We start from the raw sequence: 23630 nt of genomic DNA on the forward strand, positions 1-23630 counted from the left end.
TGTGAACCCATCTCGTCCTGGACTTTTTTTGGTTGGTAAGCTATTGATTATTGCCACAATTTCAGCTCCTGTTATTGGTCTATTCAGAGATTCAACTTCTTCCTGGTTTAGTCTTGGGAGGGTGTATGTGTTGAGGAATTTATCCATTTCTTCTAGATTTTCTAGTTTATTTGCGTAGAGGTGTTTGTAATATTCTCTGATGGTAGTTTGTATTTCTGTGGGATCGGTGGTGATATCCCCTTTATCATTTTTTATTGCATCTATTTGATTCTTCTCTCTTTTTTTCTTTATTAATCTTGCTAGCAGTCTATCAATTTTGTTGATCCTTTCAAAAAACCAGCTCCTGGATTCATTGATTTTTTGAAGGGTTTTTGTGTCTCTATTTCCTTCAGTTCTGCTCTGATTTTAGTTATTTCTTGCCTTCTGCTAGCTTTTGAATGTGTTTGCTCTTGCTTTTCTAGTTCTTTTAATTGTGATGTTAGGGTGTCAATTTTGGATCTTTCCTGCTTTCTCTTGTGGGCGTTTAGTGCTATAAATTTCCCTCTACACACTGCTTTGAATGCATCCCAGAGGTTCTGGTATGTTGTGTCTTGGTTCTCGTTGGTTTCAAAGAACATCTTTATTTCTGCCTTCATTTCGTTATGTACCCAGTAGTCATTCAGGAGCAGGTTGTTCAGTTTCCATGTAGTTGAGCGGTTTTGAGTGAGATTCTTAATCCTGAGTTCTAGCTTGATTGCACTGTGATCTGAGAGATAGTTTGTTGTAATTTCTGTTCTTTTACGTTTATTGAGGAGAGCTTTACTTCCAAGTATATGGTCAATTTTGGAATAGGTGTGGTGTGGTGCTGAAAAAAATGTATATTCTGTTGATTTGGGGTGGAGAGTTCTGTAGATGTCTATTAGGTCCGCTTGGTGCAGAGCTGAGTTCAATTCCTGGGTGTCCTTGTTGACTTTCTGTCTCATTGATCTGTCTAATGTTGACAGTGGGGTGTTAAAGTCTCCCATTATTAATGTGTGGGAGTCTAAGTCTCTTTGTAGGTCACTCAGGACTTGCTTTATGAATCTGGGTGCTCCTGTATTGGGTGCATATATATTTAGGATAGTTAGCTCTTCTTGTTGAATTAATCCCTTTACCATTATGTAATGGCCTACTTTGTCTCTTTTGATCTTTGTTGGTTTAAAGTCCGTTTTATCAGAGACTAGGATTGCAACCCCTGCCTTTTTTTGTTTTCCATTTGCTTGGTAGATCTTCCTCCATCCTTTTATTTTTGAGCCTATGTGTGTCTCTGCACGTGAGATGGGTTTCCTGAATACAGCACACTGATGGGTCCTGAGTCTTTATCCAATTTGCCAGTCTGTGTCTTTTAATTGGAGCATTTAGTCCATTTACATTTAAAGTTAATATTGTTATGTGTGAATTTGATCCTGTCATTATGATGTTAGCTGGTTATTTTGATCGTTAGTTGATGCAGTCTCTTCCTAGTCTCGATGGTCTTTACATTTCGGTATGATTTTGCAGTGGCTGGTACCGGTTGTGCCTTTCCATGTTTAGCGCTTCCTTCAGGAGCTCTTTTAGGGCAGGCCTGGTGGTGACAAAATCTCTCAGCATTTGCTTGTCTGTAAAGTATTTTATTTCTCCTTCACTTATGAAGCTTAGTTTGGCAGGATATGAAATTCTGGGTTGAAAATTCTTTTCTTTAAGAATGTTGAATATTGGCCCCCACTCTCTTCTGGCTTGTAGGGTTTCTGCTGAGAGATCTGCTGTTAGTCTGATGGGCTTCCCTTTGATGGTAACCCGACCTTTCTCTCTGGCTGCCCTTAACATTTTTTCCTTCTTTTCAACTTTGGTGAATCTGACAATTATGTGTCTTGGAGTTGCTCTTCTCGAGGAGTATCTTTGTGGCATTCTCTGTATTTCTTGAATCTGAATGTTGGCCTGCCTTGCTAGATTGGGGAAGTTCTCCTGGATAATATCCTGCAGAGTGTTTTCCAACTTGTTTCCATTCTCCCCGTCACTTTCAGGTACACCAATAAGACGTAGATTTGGTCTTTTCACATAGTCCCACATTTCTTGGAGGCTTTGTTCATTTCTTTTTATTCTTTTTTCTCTAAACTTCCCTTCTCGCTTCATTTCATTCATTTCGTCTTCCAGGGCTGATACCATTTCTTCCATTTGATCGCATCGGCTCCTGAGGCTTCTGCATTCTTCACGTAGTTCTCGAGCCTTGGTTTTCAGCTCCATCAGCTCCTTTAAGCACTTCTCTGTATTGGTTATTCTAGTTATACATTCTTCCAAATTTTTTTCAAAGTTTTCAACTTCTTTGCCTTCGGTTTGAATATCCTCCCGTAGCTCGGAGTAATTTGATCGTCTGAAGCCTTCTTGTCTCAGCTCATCAAAGTCGTTCTCCGTCCAGCTTTGTTCCGTTGCTGGTGAGGAACTGCGTTCCTTTGGAGGAGGAGAGGTACTCTGCTTTTTAGAGTTTCCAGTTTTTCTGCTCTGTTTTTTCCCCATCTTTGTGGTTTTATCTACTTTTGGTCTTTGATGATGGTGATGTACAGATGGGTTTTTGGTGTGGATGTCCTTTCTGTTAGTTTTCCTTCTAACAGACAGGACCCTCAGCTGCAGGTCTGTTGGAGTACCTGGCCGGCCGTGTGAGGTGTCAGTCTGCCCCTGCTGTGGGGTGCCTCCCAGTTAGGCTGCTCAGGGGTCAGGGGTCAGGGACCCACTTGAGGAGGCAGTCAGCCCGTTCTCAGATCTCCAGCTGCATGCTGGGAGAACCACTGCTCTCCTCAAAGCTGTCAGACAGGGACATTTAAGTCTGCAGAGGTTACTGCTGTCTTTTTGTCTGTGCCCTGCCCCCAGAGGTGGAGCCTACAGAGGCAGGCAGGCCTCCTTGAGCTGTGGTGGGCTCCACCCAGTTCAAGCTTCCAGGCTGCTTTGTTTACCTAAGCGAGCCTGGGCAATAGCGGGCGCCCCTCCCCCAGCCTCGCTGCCGACTTGCTGTTTGATCTCAGACCGCTGTGCTAGCAATCAGCGAGACTCCGTGGGCGTAGGACCCTCTGAGCCAGGTGCGGGCTATACTCTCCTGGGGCACCGTTTCCTAAGCCAGTCGGAAAAGCACAGTATTCGGGTGGGAGTGGCCCGATTTTCCAGGTGCCGTCTGTCACCCCTGGAAAGGGAACTCCCTGACCCCTTGCGCTTCCTGAGTGAGGCAATGCCTCACCCCTGCTTCGGCTGGCGCATGGTGCACTCAGCCACTGACCTGCGCCCACTGTCTGGCACTCCCTAATGAGACGAACACGGTACCTCAGATGGAAATGCAGAAATCACCCGTCGCTCGCGCTGGGAGCTGTAGACGGTAGCTGTTCCTATTCGGCCATCTTGGCTCCTCCCCCCGGCCCTCAACTTTAAAGAAAAAGAGCTCTGGCTTTGGAGTAAGGCAGATCTGGGATTGAATTCCAGCTTTACCTACCACTTAACCACTAGCTTTGATCTGATCCTGTGCAATTTATCCCTTTTCAGAACACAGCTAACTCATCTGACAAAAAAAGATATTAATAGTACCTTCCTGATGGAGTTGTTTTGGAGTTTAAATGAAATGATTTATTTAAAGCATTTAGTACCATGCCTACCACATAGTGAACGCACAAGAAATGTTAATGGTTGTGGTGGTGACAGAGAAAGGAAGTAAAGGAGGCAGATCTGGGGCAATGCAGGACTGGTTCTCCAGGGGAACTGCCACTTTTGAGATTGTCACTGGAAAGAGGGGTTCAAGGTATATCCCCAGAGCTGCAGTCCAAGGTTCAGAAAGCCAGACTCAAAAAGCTGCTGTTTTCAGTTGCCTCAACAGCCTCTCACCACCTAGGAAGTTAAGAGATTGAACATTAGAAGCATGCTGTTAAAAAGTTAGCTTACCTTTTTATGATCTTGTTTTTCAGCAAAAGAGCTTGAAAGGGGGGCAGGAAGATGGTTTCTTTTTTGCTTCTGCCTTCTGGACCTCATGCAAATACACCTAATTGGAGGACTTAATTTGGATCTGGAATGCTAGCTGCAAGAGAGTCTGAAAATGTTGTTGAATTTCTAGTCTTTCAAGTCAGGAAGGTAAACTAGAAGGGAGTAGAGTGGAGGGATAGGGAGCCTGCCCACCATGGGCACCAAACTGTTATTGAAAGAAGGATGAAATCAGTATATTTGTGGCAGGCTGAAAGAGTCAGTGGACTCAGGCCTCATGTATCAGCAGCAGGTGAAGAACTAGGAGCGCCACTGGAAGAGAGTCATCTCCTACAACTGAATCTGGGCTCTCACTCTTTTTTTTGCCCTTAACTGTGCTGCAGCCCACAAAGGATCTGTGGAATGGGGGTATCTTGTTAGTCAACTTGTATGAAAACCATTAGGGCAAGTTAGTAAGGAATGCCCCAGCACTTTGGATAACAGAATAGACTGGGTTTATCAGCCATATTCTATGTCGACACTCAGAGCCACATGAGGGCTATTCAGAATGCATAATAGATGTGTATTAATAATTGCATAGCTAGAGTCTTTTTGCTAGATACCAGTTTGTTTTCCAGAATAGCTCTGAATTTACTAGAGATCTGTCTGGATTTACTACTTTGCCTTCTGAACTTTTGCTAACCTCTTTTCCTGTACTTCTGAGATCAGGTAAAGTCTGAACAATTTTTTAGGAACAGGGTAGAGATGCAGAGAATGATGGGGTTGTGGATCACACAATCATGGCCTATTCAAGTCCATGCTGGGAAGCTTTATTTTGTATATGGGGTGGTACCAGGCAATCCAGAGGAGAGGTACATCATGGTGCTTGAGAAAGTACCAGCTGGAGGCCAACAAACCAAGGTGTGAATTTAGGCTCTGCCACTTATTATAATAGTTGTGAGTTACTGGCTGGGCACCGTGGCTCAATGCCTGTAATCCCAGCACTTTGGAAGGCCGAGGTGAATGGATCACCTCAGGCCAGGGGTTTGAGACCAGCCTGGCCAACATGGAGAAACCCCATCTCTACGGAAAATAACAAAAATTAGCCAAGCTTGGTGGTGCACGCCTGTAATCCCAGCTACTTGGGAGGTTGAGGCCAGAGAATCGCTTGAACCCAGGAGGTGGCGGTTGCAGTGAGCCAAGATTGCACCACTGCACTCCAGCCTGGGCGACAGAATGAGACTGTGTCTCAAAAAAACGAAAAACAACAAACAAACAAAAAAAATGTGTTGCGAAACTGTTCCGAGTCTCAGTTTCCTCATCTATAAAAAAGGAGTCAGTATAGTATATACTTTATAAGTTTACATACCTGTAATACATGCAAAACTATGATGTTGAGGATGGAACTATTATATCTTAATGAATATCTACATAAATATGCTAAAGATGAAATTCTTGTAACAAATATTTAAAACCAAATAGAAAAAAAGGCAAGTCCTAATTTAGAAATTGATTTTATTCCAGAAGTTTAAGTCTATTTGGCATTTAGTACATGATTTGCCATAGGCATAGTGTTGCAATAAAACTTAAAATGTAACTGACATGTTGTATCTTTGCAACCCGTGGAATAGAAAACAATGCTGCTGTGATGCTAGTAATTAAAATAGAAACCCAATAGTGAAGACAAAAGTTTTTTGTCTCTGTAGAATGCTGGTACTTGAGGAAAAGCCAGTTTAATTAGGAAGGGATGAGAAAGTAGAAGTTCTTTTGTGGAGCTTCTGAAAGGGACCTCTTGGAATTTTCAAGGGCTTTAGATGTCGACGGCCTTGGTTTTTCATTATGTCTCGCTTCATTATGGCACTCACACTACTTTGACAGTTACATGGCAAGCTTGGGATACATTTTTAGTTCCCATATGGAAGAGAACAAGAGAGAGAAAGAATGAGGGGACACGAGTTTTATGAGGTAACTGAGAAGAGTTGGAAGGAAGAGGGGGAGAAGAAGAGAGGACAGGAGCCAGGAGAGGAATGGAGCTGTGAGTGGGGAAAGGCGGAGGCCGCATGCCAAGTGCACCGCACCCCACGGCAGAGGGAGAGCCGGCGGCAGCCCGGGGCCTGCTGCAGAGTCCACCACAGGGTCGCCGCCGGCCAGGGGAACTTGTACCACTGAGGGCCACGACAGCTTGTGGTTGAGGCTCTCGGCTCAGGTGCAGTTACCTCCTCCGTGACCTCAATCCTGCCCAACGGGGCGGCCATGATCACATAAAGAATGGTTCTTAGGGAAGTGTGAAGGAAAATAGGTTGAGCCTGAGTGTTAGGAACTTTTCTTCTCTTGAATACTGTTAAGGTTTTACATGTTGCTGGAAAGAGAGACAGCGGCTAGGATTTAGAAGTGAGAATCTTTTTGCCTCAAAATATATCATAAAACAAAAGGCAACTTTGAATTCACCAACCTGACCCAGTTAGATAATCGGATATTTTTTAAACTTTTCCTCCTAAAAATAAGACAGAGGAACTGAACAAACAGTAGATGAAGTTCTTCTCCTCTGTTGGGGTCTTAGAAGAAATAAGCCACTGAGATAGAAACCCCCTCCCCTTCTGAGGTAAAATCCTTGGGCGAGAGGGTTCCTTTCTCCGATGGGCTGGAGCTAGTGGGGGCAATAATAGAAACGTGAGTCTCCGCCGGCTCCAACCAGAGCCTCCACTGCACAGCCCCCAGCATGGCTAAAATGAAAAATTTGCACCAAGTATTGGTGAGGATGTGGAGAATACATTCTTGGTGCGAGTGTAAAATGGAACAACCACTTTGGGAAAAGGCGTAGAAGTTTTTTTTTTTTATAACACTAAACATGCACTGAGAATCTAGCCGTTACATTCTTGGGCAATAACCGGTAAGTCAAAAAAGAAAAAAAGACCCATACAAGAATGTTTATAGCAGCTTTATTCATAACGACAAAAACTAGACAGTCCTTACGCCCATCTAGAGAAGAGTGAATAAGCAAATTAAAATATACTTATATAATTGAATACTATTCAGCAATAAAAAGTAATAAAATTAAACTTAGGCATTCAACAGGATGGAGGAATCTCACAAACTTACTGAGTTACCTACTGCTTGATTCCATTGGTAAGAAATTCTGCAGTAAGCAAAACTATTCTATAGTGGAGAAAAAAAGCAAAGGAGTGGTTGCGTCAGAAATGGTATTGGTGCTAGGATGTACTAGGTAGGGACATGAGGAAATGTTCTGGGGTGATGGGAATATTCTGTATTTTGTTATTCTTTAAAATTTTTTATCTATATGTTGATAGGGATGTGAGTTAAATGGATGTATGCATTTGTCAGAAGTTGGTGAATGGCACTGAGCTTTGTACACTTCACTATAGGTAAATTTTACCTTAAAAAAGAACTGTAAAATATTAAACTCTAGCTAATGAAATGCATGCTGAAATTTTTAGCATTGAAGAGCAACAATGGCTACAATTAAAATGGATTAATGGATGAATAGAGGCACAGATATGTGAGAAAAAAATAAAACAATTGAAAACTTAAGGTGGTGGGTATATGGACCTCCACTGTACAATTATTTCAAATATTCTATATATTTTAAATTTTAGGTATAAAATACTGGGGAATACAATCTAGTGTGGTATGAAGTAGATAAGCTGGGTCAAGTTGGTAAAAATAAAATATGAGGCTTAGCCATGGATAGGGACTTCTGTGGTTGGCAATACTTTTTGTTTTTTTGTTTTTTTTTTAATTAGAGTGATTGAGATGTCACTCTATTTCCCTAGATAAACCTTGGATCAGAAAGATGGGGTACTGGCTGGGCTTGGTGGCTCATGCCTGTAATCCCAGCATTTTGGGAGGCCTAGGTGGGCAGATCACCTGAGGTCAGGAGTTTGAGACCAGCCTGGTCAACATGGTGAAACCCCATGTCTACTAAAAATACAAAAAATTAGCCAGGCATGGTGCCTGTAATCCCAGCTACGTAGGAGGCTGAGGCAGGGGAATTGCTGGAACCTGGGAGGTGGAGGTTGCAGTGTGCCAAGATCGCACCACTGCACTCCAGCCTGGGCCACAGAGTGAGATTCCATCTCAAAAAAAAAAAAATGGGGTACTGAGCATCTGAACCTGAGGGTATCTTCTATAGTGTCCTCCATAAACCACATCCATCACAAGGGAAAGTATTTGGCTGGGCATTTCTTCTTTTCGAACTTCATTTCTGTGTATCTATCTGTCTATCAATCATCTTTTGGTGAAAATGCCCATGTTATAAAGTGTTGTGATTTTTAAAAAAAATCATATATGTGGGCTAAGGAAGATAAAATAGGCTATTTGAAAATTACTGTAACTAGCCTATAGAACCTATTTATAAACATATATAAGTGCGGTAGCAGCACATACTTATCTTAGTGCAAATCAAGTAACAACGTGCCAAACGTCACGGCAGCCATTTTCAAGGTCATGTCTCGTTTACTACACGTGGTCAGTGTTCAAAACTATTGTTGCTATTAAGATGGTATAAGGTAGTCTACAAATCTTCTGATGGCAAATGATAACCCCCAGGTCTGTCCCTCGCTAATGGTCCAGATGAAAAAGCAGTGTATAGTGTCTAGCTGACATCTGAAATCCTGATGTACATTTACAAATGCTTTTGGAAAAGTTAGCAGTAAGAGTTAGAAACATTTGATCATCTTTTGAATTTGGCTTCACGGGAAAGCAATTCAGTAACAACTTTGCGGCTCTATTCTGTTCTTATCCTAGCCCTGCTATCCAACTGCTGCATGGCCTCAACATTTGATTTAACTTCTGTGAGTTATATTTTCCTTATTAAATGAGGTTAACAAGCTAATGTTACAGATATACTGCTGTGTTTCAAAAAAGTTAGCTATTGTGTTGACAGGTTCTCCTTCTCCATCTTCATCTTTGCTATGGCTCCTTCTACAGTTTATTACTGCATTGTGTATGTATGTGTATATGTACAGATATAATGGTCCTTGTCAAAAACTATCATTAAGATGCTCCTTCCAGTTAAAAACAAGTTCCCCAGCTTCTCAGCATGTGCATGATTAGCCACACATGATAATTACACCCCAAATGATAATACTTAACAGCAGCAGCAGCATATTAACCTTGTTAGGCACTCACAATACAGAGACTAAAGGAAAGAAAAACAAGCAAATCAAGCTCCCTCATGTTTTGTGTGAAGAACAAGTGGGATTCAGAAAATGTGCTCTACAAACAGAGTGCAGGGAAAAAAAGACTCAGTGAAAATGAACGTATATGAGACATATGACCTTCTTTTAGAATCCTGGTCCAGTTTTTGTTAAATATAGTGTATTAAGAGCCACTGTCTGCTCAGAGTCATGGCCATTTCATAAGAAAATTTAGATGAGGCACTAACTTATTGAGTGCATAGATGATATTCCTTTTTCTACATCAACTCATTTAATTCTCACAATGATATCAAAGTTAAAAAATATTAAAAGCAATAGGAAAGAAAAGATAGTTACCGTGGTGTATTAGTCTGTTTTTATGCTGCTGATAAAGACATACCCAAGACTGAGTAATTTATAAAGTAAAAGAGGTTTAGTGGACTCACAGTTCCACGTGGCTGGGGAGGCCTCACAATCATGATGGAAGGCAAAAGGCATGTCTTACATGGCGGCAGACAAGAGAGAACTTGTGCAGGGAAACTCCCCTTTATAAAACCATCAGATCTCATGAGATTTATTCACTATCATGAGAACAGCATGGGAAAGACGCACCCCCATGATTCAGTTACCTCCCACTGGGTCCCTCCGACAACATGTGGGAAGTGTGGGAGCCACAATTCAAGATGAGATTTGGCTGGGGACACAGTCAAACCATATCACATGGTATGTCAATTATATTGCAATAAAGATGTTAAAAAACCCAGTTACCTACAGAGGAATCATGGTAAGACTGAGGACAGACTTTTTAACAACATTAATAGAAACCAGAGGACAATGGGAAAAGAATATCAAAGTATTGGGAGAAAAATACTCAGCTTAGCATTTTGTTCCCTGAGTGAAGGAAAAATAAAGATATTTTCCACAAAGTTTGACAGAGTTTTTCATTAGAAAAAAGCAACTAAATGATGCAATTGAGAAAGAAAGAAGTTGAAATTAGAAGGAAGTAATGAGAAGCAAGAAGGAAGAATGAACAAATAAATTGGTTAACATGTAAGTAAATATAGGCCTGCATGGACTGCATAAAGCAAAAACAGGAGCAGTAGGAAAAATGACTAATATTGGGGGTACTACCACAAAATGGTAATAAAATTCTAGGCAGAAATTACATAAATATGGGAATGGGAGAGTGACTCCAAATGATTTTTGACGAGGCTGCTGAGACCATTCAAAGGGAAAAGGGTAGTCTATTCGACCAATGGTGCTAGAAAAAGTGGATCTCAACCTGCAAAAGCCTGAAGTTGGATCCTTACCTAACACCATGTATAAAAATGAACTCAAAATGGATGAAAGACCTAAATATAACACCTAAAACTATAAAACTCTTTGAAGAAAACATAGGGCAAAAACTTTATGACCTTGGATTTAGCAGTGATTTCTTGGATATGACAACAAATGCATAGGCAACAAAATTAAAAATGGACAACTGGATTTCATGTAAGTTCACAAATTTTGTGCATCAAAAGATAATACAGTAAATAGAACACCCATAGAATGGGAGAAAATATTTGCAAATTATATATCTGATAACAAACTAATATCCAGAATATATAGAGAACTCCTAAAACTCAACAACAAAACAATGTGAGTTTAAAAAATGGATTAAAGACTTGAGTAGACATTCCTCCAAAGTTGACATACAAATGGCCAATAGAAATATGAAAAAATGCTTAAAATCAATCATCAGGAAAATGCAAATCAAAACTACGGTGAGATACCACCTCATACCCATTAGGATGGCTACTATAACACACACACACACACACACACACACACACACACACACACACACACACACACACACAAGCGTTAATGAGAATGTGGAGAAATTGGAGCCCTTGTCCATTACTGGTAGGAATGTAAAATGGTACAGCTCCTGTGGAAAACAGTATGACAGTTCCTGAAAAGATGAAAAATAGAATCACCATATAACCCAGCAAATCCATTTGTGGGTATGTATTCCAAGGAATTGAAAGCAGGGTCTTGAGAAATTTGTACACCCACATTCATAGCAACATTATTCACTATAGCTAAAATGTGGAAGCAGCCTAAGTGTCCATTGAGGGATTAATGTATGAGCAAAATGTGGTATATACATATAAGGAGTACTGTTCAACCTTAAAAAGGAAAAAAATTCTGACATATGCTGCAGTATGGATTAACCTTGAGGACATTATGCTAAATGAAATAAGCCAGTCACAAAAAGACAAACACTGTATGATTCCACTTGTAAGAGGTATTTAGGGTAGAAAAAAAAATCATAAAATCCAGTAGAATGGTGGTTGCCAGGGGGTGGAGGAGAGGGAAATGGGGAGTTATCGTTTAATGGATATGGAGTTTCAGTTTTTACAAGATGAAAAGAGTTCTGGAGATGGATGGTGGTGATTTTGTACAACATTATGAATCTATTTAATACCACTGAAATGTACACTTAAATATGTTAAAATGGTAAATTTTGTTGTGTGTATTTTAACACAATTTTTTAAAATTGAAAAAAATACACTGGAGAGAGATCAGAGGATAGTGCAAAACCAGGTTATGAGTAAGACAGAGCTGGATATTTAGACTGATGTTGCTTCAAGGAAAAGAAATACTAGTATTAAAATGAAGAGATCAGGAGGCTGTATGTATATGGGAGCAGGGAGTTTATGGGAAATCTCTGTACCTTCTGCTCAATTTTGTTAAGAAACTAAAACAGTTCTAAAAAATAAAGTCTGTTTAAAAAATTAAGAGATTTCAAAATAGAAGAGAGTAGAGATTTTGATTAATTTTAGACATTAAACCAAGTGAACATATTAAAATTTTAATCTTTTAAACCAATAGAGGGAATAAATGAGAATGAAGCAGATGTAACCAATTCAATAGAAAGCAAGGAAAATATTTTTTAAAGTGTAGAAAAATGCATGGTAAATAGAAAGCACAAACCAAACAGTAAATATAAATCAAAATATATCAGGTAGTCATAATAAATATAAAGGGACAAAAATTGCTATGTAAAAGATAGATATTAGATTAAGGTCTCTCTCTTTTTCCCAGTCCCTCCCTGCTTCTCTTCCTCACACTGCCTCATAGCATAAACACACTACAGTTTATACTGGGTCCACCTAGCTTTATAATATATAAGGAAGGAAGCCATTAATGACCAAAGAATTGGGCTTAGCTCTGCAATGCAAGAATGATTTAATATTAGGAAAATCTGCTAGTGTAATTCACCATATTAACTGGCTTATGAGAAAGCCTTATGATAACCTCAGTAGATGCAAATAGAAGCTTTTGATTAAAAAATAAAATTTTTGAAAAAATTGTGATTATCTCAATAGATGCAAAAAGTTGCTCTTGGCAAAATGCACTCTTCATTACTGACAAAAATCTTAGCAGATGTGTAATAGAAGATGTATTAATATAGACTAGGCTATGATGTAATGACGATTAAACCCTGCTGACTCAGGGGCTTCACACAGCAAAAGCTTATTTCTCCTTTGCATTACAGTCCAAGGTAGTTATGTGACTCTTCTCTAAGCTGTAACTCAGACATACAGGCAGTCCCTGTTTACTGAGGTGATGATATTCAAAATGTGACCTCCATTGTTGGCATGGAAAGGGAAGAGACAGCATGGGAGATTTCTTGCTTGGGTTGGGAGTGGTTGAATATAACCATGATTGAAGGTGACATTTATCACTTCTCATATTCCATTTTTCAGAACTCAGTCACATGGCTCAGATAATTCAATTCTGGTGTAAAGACCACACCCTTAATTTGATATTTGACCTGAATTAAATGTCACATTATTCACCTGAGAAAGTTTACTGGGCCTTTGTGGCTCAAAGCCTTTTAAAATCTCTTTCTTCAGAGATCTGGAATCAATCAACTCTTCTAGCCAGGTCTGAATTTCTGTATTTTCTCTTTTTTCTTGCATACTGGTCAGTTCTTTCCCAAGCTTAACTTTCCCCCTCTTCCCCCTAAATGCAGCCAGTAGTACTGAATACATACTTCTAACATTCCATTTTTCAATTTCTTTTTTTAGAGCAACAAACTCATTAGGCACGTGTTTTTTATTCTAAGTTATAGCAGGTGGAAGTTTTACATCTCATAATATGGATTATGGATCTTCACTGTTATATCCTCTGATATTAGTTTATTCATTACCTGATACCCAACTTCTAGACCAATCCCTAATCTTATTTTATTTTTATGATAGCAACATTCCAGTTCAGGTTAGCAATTACTATATCAGTCACATATTTTCAGGAAAATAGCAAATATTCTAGGTATGTTTGATCAGAAGTTATTATCGGATTTAAACATTGGAAGACAAGGGAGTAAAGATCAGGAAGACTGTTTTCGGGAAGTTCAGGAGTATAAGGCATTACAGGAGAGGTATCAATAGGCTCTGAACTGTTTATGCACAGGACCGGTGATTTTTTATAGGGATTTTTGATCAATATGGGCAAAATTTTTCCATTCTCATCTGATGATCACTATGGGCAAAATTTTTCCATTGTCATCTTCTAATGCCTACACATGCCTGCAACTGGTTCTAGAGTACTGGGGCTCTCTCTCCTTCCACTTTCCTGTCTCTTGCCATAGCTTTCTTTAGTGGAACCTTACTGATAAGAGACTAGGGGAATGTCATTTTAAGGGTTTATATCTTTCACCCAGGAAAGATCTTAGAATGGTGGATATCGTAGTAAATATCGATAACTAATAATGTGGCACAGAAAGAAACTTGCTCAACTTGACAGTGGATATTTTAAGGAAATCTATACCAATTCTTAATCCTCAAATCCCTTTATAGTCAAGAGCAAAAGAGCAAAAGAAGGATTCCCACCAGCAGTTTTGTTTAATATTAGACTGGAAGCTTGAGACAGTTCAGTATAATAAGAAAAATAAATAAACATTTAAAGATTGAAAGGAAGAAATGAAGCTGCCATTCATTATTTGTAGAAAATCTGATTATCAGCATTAAAAATAAATGGAAATCTATAAAGTAATATTTCTTATATAAAATCAGTTGTGTTATAATACATCAGCAACAATCAGAAAGTGGAGCTTTAAAATGTTACTATTTATAATAGGAACAAAATATCTAAGATACCAAAAAATAATAAAAGATGAATATGAAAATTGTAGAAAAACAACAGAACTTTGTGAAAGACACAAAGGGAAACTATATACACACACACACAAGCACACACACATCTATATATACTATCTTCATTAGCAAGAATATTCCATATTGTAAAAACAACAGTTTTTTTCCAAATTATATGTCCAGTACAATACCACCCAGAATCCCAAGTGTTTCTTAGTATTTTTGTTTTAGTTTTTTTTTTTTTTTTATCTTGTTTTGTTTTTTACAGAGCCTGGCAAACTCATTCTAAAATTCATATGCAAGAGCCAATTAAACCAAGCAAGAGAGTAGAATAACTAAAATAGCTTTTAAAAAGATGGTAGAGGGATTATCCCTAGCAGATATCAAGACATGTTATAAAATGATTATAATAAATATTGTCAGACTTAGGGAAAGACACTGAAGCTTGGAAACTTGATATTTGACAGACATGGTATTACAAATTAGTGGGGAGATTATAGATTATTTAATGAATAATCCTTCCCATATAGAAAATTTAGATCCCTACGTCACATCACATGCAAAGCTCAATTACAGCTGTATTAAAGATCAAATGTGAAAAACAAGGTCTTAAGATTCAGAAGATAATATGGGAGATTATTGAGTTTGGGTAGGGTTTCTTTTAAAAAGCGTCAACTTAAAAGAAGACACCAATAAACCTGACTCCACAAAAATTTAAAACATTTGTACTACAAATGACTATAGATGAAGCTGAAAGGCAGGTAGAAGGTAGTAGCAATTAATACAACTGGCAAAGATTTTGTGTCTACAATTTGTAAAGAGCACAGTCATTCACTTCTAGGTATATCCTAGAGAAATTTTGAATATTGATGTAATGCAAAATAGAGAAAAATGTTCACTGAAATCTTTTTAAATTTTGGTAATTATAAGCAATTAAATGTTCATTAACAATGAAAAAATGAATTATAATTTATTAATACATTGGAACATTACACACAGAAGATAAAATAAATGAATCACATACATGTATACACAGAGATAATATAAAAAATTAATGGTAAATTAAGTTTTAGAAAGACATACACTACAATGTTAAATTTTCTAATGTGAAAAATTCTATTAAATATATTTTGGACACCTGTATTTACATATTGAAAGTTTAAATACATATATGGAAATGATAAACTGGAAATGATAAACTCCAAATCCAACATAGTAATTACCTTTGTTGAGAAAAGAAGTTGGACAGGATCCCAAAGAGGGAGACTAAAGGATCTTCAGTTGCAATGTTTTATTTCTTAAAAATCAATAAAAAGGCAGAAACATTAGTAGCATATGTGACAAATTCTAAATATCCTGTCAGTTTGTGTGATATTTTTTATTTTCATATATGTTTAAAATTGTTTATACATATTACTAAATTAAAAGGGAAAGTTAAATGGCCAAATTCCTTTCCCTTACCCTGTATCCCAGAGATTCATAGTTCCTCTGACCCCCAGGCCAAGGCTCAGCTCAGCAATTGGTAGAAAATTATGCTGCAAATGGGTAGGTATTTTGTGGGGGCTGTTTAACTACTGGGTACCATGTTGTTTCTTTGGAAAAATGCCTTCTGGGTTCCAAATGACATACTTTTGTGCCATAATAATTTGAAGATTATGTACTATTATAAATATTTTAGTTCAAGTGGCATCTTCCTTTAGCAAGAAAAAGGCAAGTGACTAGTAAAACAGTTGACGGGGCTGTCAAGGGATTATGACCCATTCAGTGTTTTGCTAATGGTTCTGAGTTACTAAAGATACTATAAAGCTTTCTGAATCACCACCAGAAAAGAAAATATTGCTCAGCATTGTTTTGTAGCCACTATTACCAGTTTCCAAAGATTAAAACACAGCTTATTTAAATGGCATATTTACTTAGCTAGAGTCTTTCTCCATTCATTCTGACTGGTGTTCATCAGAGTAAGTCACGGAACCCCAAAAGACCCCGGTCATGCTCCCCAACTCTTCCGTAGAAGCAGAATTTCCTGGGCACAGCCTCTGCTCTGAAAGTTAAGAAGTAGGTGCATTATTAGTGTTAATAGAAGTTTCCCTTTTCAACTAGAACAATGAACAATTTCCTTCCTTTTGTCTGGTGTCTTCAAACTGGATTGCTTTTAAGATTATTATTATTTCTCTGCCTTATACACATACAATCCAACTTCAGTGATTTGGTAGTAAGTGGCCTTTCTCATAATTAGAAAATAATCTTATGGCAGGATAAAGCTTGAAATTGCTCTCTTTGTGAAATGAGCATGCTTTTGTTTGCAAGATTAACTCAATTCCCACTGCTATACCTGGCAGCACAATTGCCCAATCAGTTTGGTGACTGGATTGAACTTTTTCTACAGGAATCATGTAGCTATGCGGCTTCAGAAACATAAATCCACTCCCTCATTGTTGGTTTTCTGACAGCTTTTTCTGTAGAACAGTTTGAAGAGAAGAGAGCCCTGTTTCTGAGACAGAGAAGTGTTTTCACACCTGAAGTGTAATTTCACACCTTGTGTTTCTCAGCAGATAAGTGCATAAAATAACACATCAAACTGGAATAGAAAAAGATCAACATAGAAAGAAAACTGCAGGTTGTAATTTGTTTCCTATCTTACAATGCTCTTGGAGAGAACAGTAAATTACAGAGATGTGCGTTTACGCTTTAAAAAGTTTGACTGGTGGTTAGGTGGGAAAATGAGCAGTAAACACTAATCAGCTTGCTGCCTGCATTGAACAAAATGTACAGAATGATTGAATTTGGGAAACACCCTAACATTTTGAGTTTTAAGGAGAATAATATATGCATGTTAGTAGTAAAAATTGCAGATAAAGGTCAAGACATTTATAAATTGATTTTAATAAAAATGTGATTGAGGAGATAATTATTTTATGATGGTTCCATTCAGGAAGTTTAGCAAAAGGAGATCATGTTGGTAAAATTTGAATGCTTTCTTTCCTTTCTGTAATGATGCTAGTCACTGTTTTCTGGCACTCTAGTGGAGGGGTTCTACAATGAGGAGGTTTAGCTGCATTGCACAAGTTTGAAAACTTGAGACCGAAAGAAAAAGTTGAGCTTCCTGACTAGGCATGAACATTCATTACAAAATATTTACTGAAGGTCTAGCACATGGTAGTCACAAGCTAAACATCAGGGGTTCAATGGTTAATAAGGCAATCCCTCTCTCTGCCATTGGAAAACTGCATCTTTGCAGACAAATAGGCAGCGATAATACTGGTGGTAAGTGCTGAGACAGGCTAAAACTAGGTTTTAGTGGAGACTATAAGAGGGTTATCTGAACTGGTGGGAGTGAGAGAAAAAGGTCAGAAAGGTCAGCAAATATTCCCAGATAAAGTGATATCCAAATTGAACTTAATGAACAAAAGTCATTTGAGGCTGAGTATTAGTTGGGATGTCAGAGCATGGGGAGCATGTACAGATGAGACAGGGAAAAAGAACAAATTGGGTTGGAGGAGGGGAGGAAGTTCAATGTAGTAGAATGCAGTGTATAATGGCAGCAGTGGTAAGCAATGAGACTAGAAGATAGGGCCAAAGAAGAAAGTCTACACCAAGAAATTGAGCTTTTATCTTGAGACTAGTGGGAAGTATTGAAGACTTTGTTTGTGTTTATTAGTGAGAGTGACATGGCCAGATCTGTATTTTACAGAGATCGCTCTGGCAGTCCCCTGACTAGGAGGTGAGTGAGGAAACGTGAGGTAATATAGGTGAGAAATGCTGGCAGCCTGAGCTTACAGTGTACACAGAGTTCAGAGGCACTGGGGATGGAAAGAAGTGGGTAGATTTGGGAGCTGTTTGAGAGTTAGAAGCAACAGAACGTGGCAATTGATTGGGTGGACTGGGAATGAGGAAGTCAGTCTTGTGAAAAATGAGGTCCTGATTTCTGACTTGGATAATTTGGTGAATGATGCTGGTATTCACAGGGATAGGGAACACTGGAACAGCAAATGTTTAGAGTTGGGGTCATATTGAGTGTAAGATTAGTGTAGGATTTCAAGAGAAGAAGTGTAGTATTTAGTTGGGTCTCGAGTTTGGGAGAGAAGTTGAGGCCAGACCTACGGACTTGGTAGATGTCATTGAAACTATGGGAGTGGATGAGATGGTCCAAAGGATATGTAGATGCCTGGGCAACATAGGGAGACCCTATTTCTACAAAAAGTTAAAAAATTTGCTGGGCATGATGGTGCATGCCTGTGATTCCAGCTACTCAGGAGGCTGATGGGATAGGATCGCTTTGGGCCTAGAAGTCAAGGCTTTAGTGAGCTGTGATCATGCCACTGCACCCCAGCCTGGGCAACAGAGCAAGACCTTGTCTGTCTGTCTGTCTGTCTGTCTCTCACACACACACATGCACACACACACACACACACACACACACACATATATGAATATGTAGAGAGTGAGAAAAGAATTCTCCAATTCAGGCATAAAATAGCAATTTGACTATGAAAAAAATCATGTAGAGCAAAATGTGTATATTTATCTTGTTACATAAATAAATGTAGATGAAGAACTGTGCCTGCCCACAAGCACCATTGCACTTATGCCTGTGCACGAATGTATACACCCTGTGCATGTAGAGGTACTAATGAACATCAGCAATGTGTGCTGGATAGTGAGCCACATGAAACATTAGGTATTCAATGTAATAATTCCCTTCCTTAATAGTTCATGCAAAATGTGTTGCCCAACAGCAAGAACCAGGCTTAAGGATACTGATCAGTATGTTGAAAGGAGAAATTTGTAGCCCGTATAAATGTTAACAACTAGTCTAGCCAAACAGAGAGCACTAATGTTTCTTATCATCCCCACCCCACCCTTTTCTTTTTTTTTTGTCTTAGATACATATGGAAAACTCTTTCTCCTCAATTCTGTGGGTCAAGAGATGTCCCGTTGCAAGACGTCCATTCGGCGTGGTCAGCCCAATCCTGTCTATAAGGAGACCTTTGTTTTCCAGGTGGCCCTCTTTCAGCTGTCTGATGTCACGTTGATGATTTCCGTTTATAACAGGCGTACTATGAAGCGTAAAGAGATGATTGGCTGGATTGCCCTGGGCCAGAACAGCAGTGGAGAGGAGGAACAAGATCACTGGGAGGAGATGAAGGAAACCAAAGGCCAGCAGATCTGCAGATGGCACACTTTGCTGGAATCCTAGGTTTGCTAACCTGCATTTGTGTGCTGTGTCCACCTTGGTTCCCTGTGTTGCTGTCTACTGACACCAAGTGTCCTGGCAAGGGTTTCAGGGTTTCAAAAACAGATTCCACTAACCCCTAAGACATTGTGAGTGGGAGCTTTGGGTTTCTCAATGGTTTGATTTGGATTTAAATATTGTAATTTTAAAAACACACATACACAGTGAAGTGTCCATATGGAAAATGTTATACCACAATTAAGACCACTGATGAGTTAATTTGTGCCAATAGATCATTGAGTTTTAGTTCAGGGTACAGGGTGAAGCTTCTTCTGCTGTCTCTGTTTGCTTGAAGAGTAACCTGAGATTGCAAGGGAGCTGTCAGTTGTTACTATTTGCAACCATTTAGGTGGATGAATCAGAATTTTCTTAATATGGTACAAAAAACTCCAAAATATAGAAATGAATCAGATGCTGAGCCTCATAAAAGAATCTAACTCTAATCCATAAACTCTTATTTCACATTTTTCTCTTTATCAAAGAAACCTATTTACCTAACGAGTAAATATTATAAACTTGCACTTTTAAAATAAATTTGTATTAATTAAATACCTCTTCTATCTTATATTTTGTGGTTTCTATGAGATTTGGTTAGATGAATCATTTTGAAGCAAGAAAAGAGTTCAGAAACTACTGTTTTAAGACAACTTGTCTCCTTTTGAATATGTAAGATTTCAAACTTGTAACTTTCAAGGTTTTTATGCTGTCTTTCTCACCCAATAAGTTCTTACAGGATAAGAAAACAAAAAACAAGACTACTTCAGTCATAGATTTATTGATTTTTCTGATTCTGGTGTTCTTTTGGATTATACTTTTTCTATGTCCAATTATATATACTCATATATGAATATTTTGAATGTACTGCATGTAAACCATGCTCTTTTTAAATTGAGTATTTTCCATCACTAGAGCATAGTAAATTGTACACAGTGAGTCTTTAATAAATATTGATTTGATTGACTCTTCAAAGTGAACATGTTATAACACCTGTGAATGGAGAAATATTTTCAGCTTGTGTGGAATGACATTAAGTTTTTCTTTGAGCATTTGAAGTGCCTATAACTGTCATTTTTTATGGCATTTGCAGCAACATATATTAGTCACTACTTGCAATCTGGGCATGTACCATTCAGAACACTGATCTTGTATGGTTATGAGCATGGGATTTTACTTATGACTTAATTTTACATATTTATGCAGTGCATGTTTACTTTCCTTATTCATAGGTCTGGGCCCTTAATTTCAATTACTTTAAATTGGCATTAATAAAAAAATAGGGAAAGAATGTATGTACATTTAATCCCTGCGCTCAATGTGCAGCTCTTCTGAGCAATTGCTCAGTCACCTATTTTTAGTTTCTATGTTTCATTGTGGACTTTTTCCTGTCTGTGGGAAGAGTGATAGCTAGTGATGGCTGTATACAGTTAAAAACACATAACTCCTCCTCAGCTCCACGTTTTGACAGATTGTAAGCGTAGGCTGTAACACTTGAAGAACATATTTATTCCTTACAGTGTGTAACGGTTATCCTGACAAGACCAGACTAGGGCACAGGATAACTCTACTATGCTTTCAGGGTTCAGTCTTTGAATGAAATGATTTCATAGGGAAGAATGAGAATTTGCCAAATAGATTAATACCTTAATTACTTTTCAGGTCATGGGAGTTTCATATATATGGCTGCTCAGTTATTAGGAATATGTAATAAAACCATGCTCCTCTGGGTTTTCACCCTACCTTTCTTTGGGAGACCTCAGAGTGCTTTTCCAGCATTATATCCATTAACTGCTGAGTGGTCTTTGCAGCGTGGCTAAGTCATTGAGTAGAACTGAGTGCGATTGATTAAGTAGCAGCACAAAGAATTGGCTTTTCACATCTCTTACTCTTTATGCCTTGTGTTTAAAGGGAAGTAGAACAGCCTCGCTGTGCTTTCCTTTATGCAGTAACATAATAGCAGCATTCATTTTAAAATTTACATTTGAAAAAAATCTGTATATATTGTACAGACAGCCCTGAATTTTTCCCTCTCATATTTTCCTGCTGCTGCATCCTTGTTTCTTGGTACCCAATAATCACCTATACTTCATTTTCTGTTCCCAAGACCCACCCATTTTTAAGGTTTTCGGCTGGTGTAGTGAAGATATTTGTGTGCTTGATCTGCCTTCCAATGGTCTGTTTATGATACAGTTTACAGGAATGCGCACCATTTTAAGGGAAGGAATGCCTGAAAACATTTTTTATTTTTATGATTTTACTATGTTGGTGCTACTCACCAAATAGGATGCATGTACTTCTTGAATATACAGCAACATTCACCCTCAGCTGATTGTATAAATTTAAATGCTGAAGACAAGATATATAACAATATGTGGCTGATTTTTTTTACCTTGATTTGAAATTCTAGTTTAGTAAGATCTTTTGATTTTGTGCACTTAAACTCCCTTATTTTCTTGGCAAAGTCTAGACACAAATGCATTTAACATGTTTTTCACTTGAGCTTTTACATTTGGTTTTCGAAAGAGTTATGAAAGATAATTAGTTGGTTCTGCAGTGAAAAACTGCTTTTGCCTATTTCTTCCAGCTAATGATTAATATCTCATAGGGAGATTTGACATTGAAGCAGCACTGGTTTTTGTTGCTTGAGTAGGTCTTTCAGTGATTTTGCCTGAAGAGCATGCTTTTAAAATAATATGGTTAAGAGTAAATGATGCGCTGGGTTTATGGAAATCTGCTTTATAGTGTGCCTTCTTTTAGGGTGTGAGTTTACACTGAATTGAGAAATCCTGATTTCACCAGTTACGGTGGTGGCTGTTGTACTCCCTACTCCCCTCTGACTATTGTTGAATTTTTAAATGGACCATTCACCAGGCAGCCGAACACCTGCTCTCCGTCCCCTCTCCTTCACTGGCTCCCAGTGTGATGCACAGTTGTTTTGGACTCTGTTTTTGCTGATGCTGCATAACTGTTGGAGGTGGGGGTGTCTTGCCTTCCCTAACGTAAGAAGAATTTGTAATGTCTTTGGATGTATTATACTCGGCATTCCACCTGCATGAAATCAGGGAAAGAATCATCACCATGTTTGTGAGAGGGAAAAGAGTATGGCATTGCATAGTCATTCACTTTAGGCACTATTAATTCTGACATCCTTCATTGAAAATTAACTGACATCAGATGTCAATATTCTCCATAGTCCTAGGTGCCAGTGAGCCTGAAACACAGCTTCTGCATTTTCAATGTGTAGATTTCATAATATTTTACAAATTATTGTTACCTCTTGTGCAGTCACTGTGCTTTAGATGACCTTATCTGAGAACCAAAATTCTTTTCTTTCCAGATGAAGTACGATTTAAGTAGAAACTAGCATTAGGTTAAATAAAAGTGCTTCTCTGATAGCCACCAATTTGGTTTAATTGATGATTTGGTGTGGACACCACTGCGGGTTTCCAAAAAAACTGGTTATCCTTTTGCAGCAGAGGACTTAGTATTTTAAAAACAGAAAAGTAAGTAGGAAAGGATTATTTGTAAATGTCATAAAACCAGATAGAGGCATATTCTTTACTGATGAAGAAACAGGACTAGAACATGCATATGGTATCTCCTTTTACTTTTGAGGAAACTGTGGTTAAAGAACATTCTATTCTATTTGATCTAAGAGCAAAGCAAATGATGGATAATCCTGAAATGTTAAAAGTATTTTTGTCTTAAAAATTATTCATTTGGGCAAAGTCATTTACAACAAAACAAAAAGGTCATACAGCACACCTATGGAAGAGTTAAAGAATAAATAAATGTGCTGGATACATTTAGCATTCTCCAGTGAGTAGTATGTAAGGAGAGTAAACTAATAAACCAAAATACATATCAGATCAACTAGCTATCACTTTTCTAAAACTTGTAGAATTCTGAACAATATTTAAAGATGGGAGAAACGAAACTGTCCTAACGCGATGAGATTGGCATAGCACAGTGAAGTTGGCACAAACTGTGATCCTAGCCTGGGTTTACATGAAACTCTGCTGTGTGGCCTTAAGAAAATTACTTAGCCAGCTTGTGTCCTGGTTTCTTCAACTGGAAAATGGAAATAAAACCTACCTCATTAGGTGTCTTAAAAGATATCAGTGAAATCACAGATGTAATGTGCCTAGCATAGAGCTGGGCGTG

The 23630-nt window shown here is 38.3% G+C and overlaps 1 protein-coding gene across 3 annotated transcripts in view; it reads left to right on the plus strand.

Moving 5' to 3' along the window:
- SYT16 (synaptotagmin 16) overlaps nucleotides 1-23630 on the plus strand; it is a 342174-nt gene that overhangs the window by 289317 nt on the left and 29227 nt on the right. For 2 of the 3 annotated variants that reach the window (XM_054448010.2, XM_054448012.2), the window contains one exon: nucleotides 19120-23569. In XM_054448010.2, coding sequence (XP_054303985.2) covers nucleotides 19120-19433 — 314 coding nt within the window. In that variant the 3' untranslated portion in view covers nucleotides 19434-23569. Of the gene's footprint in view, nucleotides 1-19119 lie in introns of those variants that run through there. The other variant, XM_054448011.2, reaches the window with a different exon arrangement.

The sequence above is a fragment of the Pongo pygmaeus genome, chromosome 15 (genome assembly GCF_028885625.2).
Source record: "Pongo pygmaeus isolate AG05252 chromosome 15, NHGRI_mPonPyg2-v2.0_pri, whole genome shotgun sequence".
Lineage (NCBI taxonomy): Eukaryota > Metazoa > Chordata > Mammalia > Primates > Hominidae > Pongo > Pongo pygmaeus.